The sequence below is a fragment of the Alnus glutinosa genome, chromosome 5 (genome assembly GCF_958979055.1).
Source record: "Alnus glutinosa chromosome 5, dhAlnGlut1.1, whole genome shotgun sequence".
In the NCBI taxonomy this organism is placed as follows: Eukaryota; Viridiplantae; Streptophyta; class Magnoliopsida; order Fagales; family Betulaceae; genus Alnus; species Alnus glutinosa.
Genome location: NC_084890.1, coordinates 28,773,285 through 28,780,058, shown reverse-complemented (window position 1 = coordinate 28,780,058; position 6,774 = coordinate 28,773,285). Strand labels below are relative to the sequence as shown.

Sequence of the window (6,774 nt, the reverse complement as noted above, 5' to 3'; positions counted from 1 at the left end):
AAAAGAAAACGAAAAACTTCAGATAAATGAAAAATGACAAAAAAGAAATCCACTACAAAAAAAATAGCATTTACGGACAGTTTTTTTTTTTTTTTTTTTTCCTATACGGTTTTAGAAACCGTCTAGAAGACAAAATTTGCATATGGGTTTTTCAAAACCATCTATAATTTTTTTTTTTTTTTTTTTTTTTTTTTTTTTTTAAATCGTATGTAAATGTTATTTCCAGAGAATTTTATAAACGGTTTTTACCAAATCATCGATAAAGTTTTAGTTCCAGACGGTTTCAAAAGAAACCGTTTGGAAATATTTTTTTCCACGCCATGTCACCAATCCGCATGATGCCCCCAGATTTCACCACATCCATCCCATTTTTTTCTTAGCCAAAATCACAACCGTCCGTTTCTTTTGAAAGCCAAAAAATTTTCTAGCCAAAATCACACCCCCAATATTCAGCACATTGTAAACAAACAAATACAAAACCCTAACCCTCCAGCCCCTGAATCGAGCCGATCTGATTCCCAAACAAACACAGACTGCCCGGAGGAAGTTGATGGGGGAACGACTTCTTCTTCATCGGTCTTCTCCCACTACGACAGCACCCTCCAGCTCCTCTACTTAGGCTCCCAAGTCGGTGTCATGTTCATCCCCATTGGAAAGATCGACCCCGGTCAGACCCAGTCCTTCTCCTTGACGGCCCTGAAAACCATCGAAGCCATGGGGCCCCAGCTTGCCAGCGGTGGGTTCCACGTGAACCTCTGGGGCTTTTTCTGCGTAAACCATGCCTCTAGGGTTTTGATTGGATTTGAGTGGCTGGATTTGATTTGGGTGTTGATCTTGCATGGTGTTGATTTGGGTGTTTTCGGATAGATTTGGTCGTCTTCTCCCTTGTCGATCGACCCGGCGGCATTTTTGGGCTTGATTTGGCCAGAAAAATAAATCCAGATAGATAAACAAATCCCGACAGAAAAAAAGAAAAAGAAAAAGAAATAAATAAATCCCTACAGAAAAAATAAATAAATCCAGACAAAAGGAAAAAAAAATACAAAATTTGGACAGTTTGGTCTTAAACCGTCTAGAAATAATTTTGGACGGTTTTCCCAAACTGTCCAAAATTAGTTCTGGATAGTTTGGGCCAAATCATCCATAACCTGGATTAGAGACCTATTTTTTTGGACAGTTTGAAACCGTCTAGAAAAAACAGCCTGAGTTTTTTTGCAGACGGTTTTTTGCAAAAGCAGAGAGAGCCAATTAAGAAAAAACCAGAAAAAATGAAAAATGAAAAATGAAAAATGAAAAATAAAAAAGAAAAAGTGCAAACAATTCAGGAAAAGAAACAAAAAGTGCAAAAGATTTTTTTAAAAAAAAAAGAAAAAAAAAAAAAAAGCAAAGCAAAAAAAATTGACAGCTGGGTCGCTGTAGACCATGCATGTCCAGGCCTTGGGTCGCAGCAAACCCACGCGCTAGCCGTGGGAGAAGGTTATTTTTTTAATTAAGGATTTTTTAAAAGCAAGGGTATATATATATATAGTTGTATTTTTATAAACTTTATGGGGGTATAATGGTCAATCAGCATAAAAAAAATAGTAGATGAAGCTGTGTAGGCACATATAATTAATGAACTTCTACTATGATTTAACAGAAAATCATAATGAAAAAAGACATTATAACCCTTTTGATAATTAATTAATGTTGCAAAAATAAAAGGAAAACATTATAATCGATCATTCAGAAGCTTGCATAATCGTGTATGGTCGGTCTGGTACAATATCAAGAGAAGCAATAAGGATATGGTTTGGCATGTATAATCGTTATTTCATTAAAAAAAAATAAAAAATAGCTTTTACTAAAAATTGAAGAAATTAGGATAAAATAGTCCCTTAAATTCAGATATAGTCATTTGATGAGAATAACTATTATAATTGATTTCTTCGTACTATACACGTATGATAGAGATTTTTGTTATATATTCTAACAATAATGTTTTTCTATTCACATTTTTTCATTCTTAATAAAAATTATTTATTTATTTTTAATTAAATAGTCATTTCAAGTACTAAATATTGTATCCTAAAGGTTGTCCCTACCTCCCTGGCCTATAACCATGCACGTATGCAACAGCAGCAACCACTCTTTTTGATGGGTTAGTGATAATTAATTAGTTGCTGTGATTGTCTATACTAAAAAGCAATGGTTCAAGGATGGTGACGAAAAGAGAAGATAGCAAGAGCCACAAACAGAATTGGACCGACAAATACAGCTTTGTACCTTTGCATTTGCCGTTATTAGTTTAGTTGCCGACACAGAAGTCCCTCCCGGCCCCCCATGAATGAGTTCTTTATACTTAAACTTTCGCATGCAACTTCCTCTCAGACTAAAGAAAAGCTTTGCATTAATGTGTAAACGTTTCTTTTTTAATAACTTTGCAAAAGCTAACTTTAAAGTTATGGATCTAGTCGGATAACACTTATAAACAAAAGAATAAATCAGAATGAGAGGAGGAAGATAGAAGCGGGAAATAGAAAGGAAAATGGAAAGGAAGAGGGACAGATTTATTTTCTAAGGAGTATTGAAGTTTAGGGCCGGCTTCTCACATTTCTTTTCTAGTAACTTTGCAAAAGCTAACTTTAAAGTTGTGATGCTACATATTTCAAAAGAGAAAACATGCACGACACCAATGATCTTTGAAATCATTCCATAACCCATTTTGAAAGCGTAATGGGATCATTTCAACTTTTGGCAATGATGCCTACCGTACGAACACATCATCATGGACATAATAAGACTTTAATTTATTGCCACACCACACCACACCATAATATTACATAATATTATACATCTGTTATGTTTTCAAGCAGTGTTGCCTTCCCCGATTTTAATCCTCAGTTGCTCCAGCGACTTTCCATTGATATTACGGGAGAAGTAATGTTTGACGTATTCTTCCATTCCGATCCTTTTAAACAACGGCGGGGTTTCTGTGGTTAACAGACTTGTTGCAGGCCCAATCTCTGCCTCCAATTTAGGGTTGAAGAACGTAGCGATAGATATCCTTTCTTTCTCTGAATTCACTGTTGCCCTGTGCTCGATGCTGGTATAGGCCCCATTGCTCAAGATCTGCAAAATGACACCATGATAGATATATTCATAATTGACATGATCCTAAGTGTTCATCCCAAATGGCTTATATATATATAAGTTCTTGAAAAACCTCTCTTTTGACGAGTTAGTTGATCAATGATGAATTCTACCTTAAGTTTTCTTTCGCTCTAAATATTTTTGCATGCTAATTACGTAAGAACATGTTGCACTTGAGAACGAAATTAGCTTAATAATCAAAAGTTTACAACTAAGTTATTGCATGTTCAATATTTAATGTTTGCTGTTCAGCCGAGATAACTTATCCACTTGAGAACGAAAGCTTAATAATCAAAAGTTGTTGCAGTCAAGTCAAGGGTATATATATATATATATATATATATAGCAGTCAGTGTGGATAATTTCCCCAAGTGATGTGTTTTTCACCCCACGCTTGACTTGACTGCTGTACATATAAAATTAGGGTTCAAGTTTTTAGAAAAGGAGAAAAACTTCACCTACACCCATAAAAATATAAGCAATTTTACAATTATTAATTCAAAGTTTTAAAATTTATAATGTCGGTATCCATGTTTTAATCTCTTTTAATTTCACCATTTTTTTTAAATACCCAAAAAGCCCATTTTTTTTTTAAATGAAAATTCAAAATTCTGGTGACCCATGGCCGTGGGTCAGTCCAATTTTTTTCTTTTTTCATTTTTGAATTTTCACTTGGTTTTCTTCTTTTAAAATAAAAAACTGTGTGGCCCTGGGTCAGTCTAGTCCCTTGTGCATAGAATTTAAATTCAGTGGGCATGTCTTCTGAGATAGAAGTGTTATATTCGAGATTCATGAACAACGCCGTCTTATCTTGTGGCACACGCACATACAAGAATGAAAAAGAAAGAAAAATGTACTAGATTTTTTATCAAGTGAGGTATACCAAAATAATGTGAAGCTTATTGATTAATGGAGACTAGCTAAAGAGGATCAAAACAATCAATCAAGAGAAATTAAATGCTATGAATACTAATGAATAAGCTAGCTTCACATAATTTTGATACCTATCTTTTAATAAAATATTTGTACCCCTAGCATTTCTCAAAATGAAAAAAAAAAAGAAAAAAAAAAGACTTTTTTAACATGGAATAGGGAATACGTAAAATATTTCTAGTGCATTCGAATCGGTAGTATGTTATATTGATTAGCAAAACAAAGAAAAAGGAGTTAGTTATGTTCATGATTTACAAAAAGCATGTCAGTATCACGTATCAACTTGTCTACCATCTTTGGATATGATTGCTAAAGTTTAATTAAAAAGTTAGAATATGATTAGTAAAGTTTGAAAAATTATAGACTAGATTCAATACATATATACCACGTGTTTTTCTTTAAAAAATGAATAATAATAAAAAAAAAAAGAGCGAGAGGAGATAGATATTAGAGTATATTTGAATTACTCTCTAAATAAAACATTTTGAATTATAAACTCATCAAGAGAAATAAGAGTATAATTTAGTCATTTAGGTTTTATCGTATGAACGTAGATCATAGATTAAACCACGTAAAATCTCTTGTCTATATTTTATTAGTCCACACTTTATCTTTAATTTCTTTTAGGATTTTGTTTACTGTCAATATATAGAGACAGAGAAGTCTGACAAACCTCCATAATGTCTCCTACGTTCACAACGAAGGCATCTGGGAGGAAGTTCACCGGAATCCAAACCCCATCTTTCTTTATCTGGAGACCATCTACTCCGTTAACTTGGTGGAGGATGGTGATTCCAGTGAGGTCCGAGTGAGGGCTCAGGCCGACAACAAGTTCTGGTTGTGAGCATGGAGGGTAGAAAGTCATCCTCATCGATTGCAACCCATCTTCAAATAACTCCATCTCTCTCATCTCCATCTTCACGGCTTTTCCCATCAACACCATAAGTGTCATGGCAAGTTTTTGCAACTCTGACAAGTATGACTCTAAGTTATGCCTACCAGATGTGAGAAAATATCATAAAAGTTATTGTTAAATCACAATTTATTTTAAAAGTTTAAGGTAATAAGAATAAATAAATTTAATCGTTTAATTAGTATGATAACCTTGCTTTCGTGTGGGCTCAAGCTTTACATTAATAGGTGAGGTGAACACGTAGAATATTTAATTGAAACGTGGGGTATTGAATTTGTGGAGTGAGGTTGCCTCTGATACCATATTAAATCATCACTTAGGGTTCATTTGTGTTTACGATTTAAAAAAATACGATTTTAAAAAGTGATTTTTAAAAACGCAGTTAAGCGTTTGGCAAAATCACAGTTTGGTCTTTAAAATCGCAGTTTAGCTTTTTAAAATACTGCGTTTTCAAAAAAGCACCACATTGCCTGCGATTTGAATAAACAATTTTTTGCGTTTTCAAATCGCAACTTTTTAAAAACCCAGTTTCCAAACGGTTCATTTTTTACGATTTGGTTTAAAATCGCATTTTTTCTCAACGAAATTGCAATCCCAAACACACCCTTATTTTACAAACTTAATCAGATAAGAAAAAGTAAATTTAATCAATATTCTAACCATTATATTAATTGATAGGATTGTGTACGTGTCAACTAAGGAATATCGAAGGAGAGAGAGAACCGTACCTCAAGGATGTGGGGAGCTCTGGGAATAAATATGGCTTTCTTCTGTGAGTAGGGTTGACTGTCATGTAGAACCTATCACCCCAGTCAAGTTTTTGACCTTTGGATCGGACAATTGTTCCATAGCCTTCAACATCACCTGGCCTTACCTTGTATTTTATTTTCTCTTCCAATGGAAGCTTGAAGAATTCTTCAATATCATGCTTCAACTTCTTTAGCAGTGAAGAACTAACCCCATGGTTCACCAACTGTACAAAACAATATATGTGATTAACTTTTGTCTAAACTAATCCTAATTATACATATTCAAGGGCAATCATATATATATAAATAAACGAAGGGTTAAAGAAAATTGAGAAGAGAACCTGAAAGAAGCCCCAGTCTTTGCAAGTTGAATGCAACTTGTCTAGTTCCAAGTCTGTGGCCTCCCCGAAGACCAATTTTTTCATGTCAATTGTGGTGATTGTTGGCAAGGTAGTGCAATCTGTAGAGAGAGCAAGAGGCTCTTGATCTGGACAAATATAGCTCTTTGGGATGGCTATCATTTGCTCTTTGGCAAGCTCCATGACGCTGAGAACTGAATTTGAACTCCAATAGTCAACTGGCTCCAGTGATGCCATTGCTTTGCCTCGATCGGTGCACCTCCAGCCTCCAGGCTACTATCATTTGCTTGCAATGAGTATATTATATAGCGTGCCTGAAAAAGCTTGGAAAAGCAAATTATTTTATGTATTAAAACAAAGAATGTAAGAAAGTAATAGTTTGTGGATATGAAAAATTGAACGGTTCAAGGCCATAAAAAGTTAACAGTAATGATTGCTGTACATTATAAAGTATATACACTTTGTATACAACTCCTTTGTATATTTTTCTTTTTTCTTTTTTTTTTTTTTTAAAGAAAAAAACACAAAGTGCACACACTTTGTGTACAACAAACATTTTATGACGAAGTATTTGTAGGGTTTTTTAAAAAAAATTATGAGACCAGTTGGTTCTGGGGCCCTATATACAAACGGAATCGGGGCCATCAATGGATCGAGCCTTGGTTTGAAATTTTTACTTAAATGTATT

The 6,774-nt window shown here is 34.1% G+C and overlaps 1 protein-coding gene across 1 annotated transcript; it reads right to left on the bottom strand.

Moving 5' to 3' along the window:
- Positions 1–2,662: 2,662 nt before the first annotated feature.
- Positions 2,663–6,391, bottom strand: LOC133869624 (protein SRG1-like). Its single transcript, XM_062306665.1, has 4 exons — positions 6,069–6,391; positions 5,707–5,951; positions 4,739–5,060; positions 2,663–3,111 (listed from the first exon to the last, which is right to left on the bottom strand). The coding sequence occupies exons 1-4, from the start codon at positions 6,321–6,323 to the stop codon at positions 2,848–2,850; spliced, it is 1,086 nt and encodes a 361-aa protein (XP_062162649.1). The 5' UTR covers positions 6,324–6,391; the 3' UTR covers positions 2,663–2,847.
- Positions 6,392–6,774: the final 383 nt, after the last annotated feature.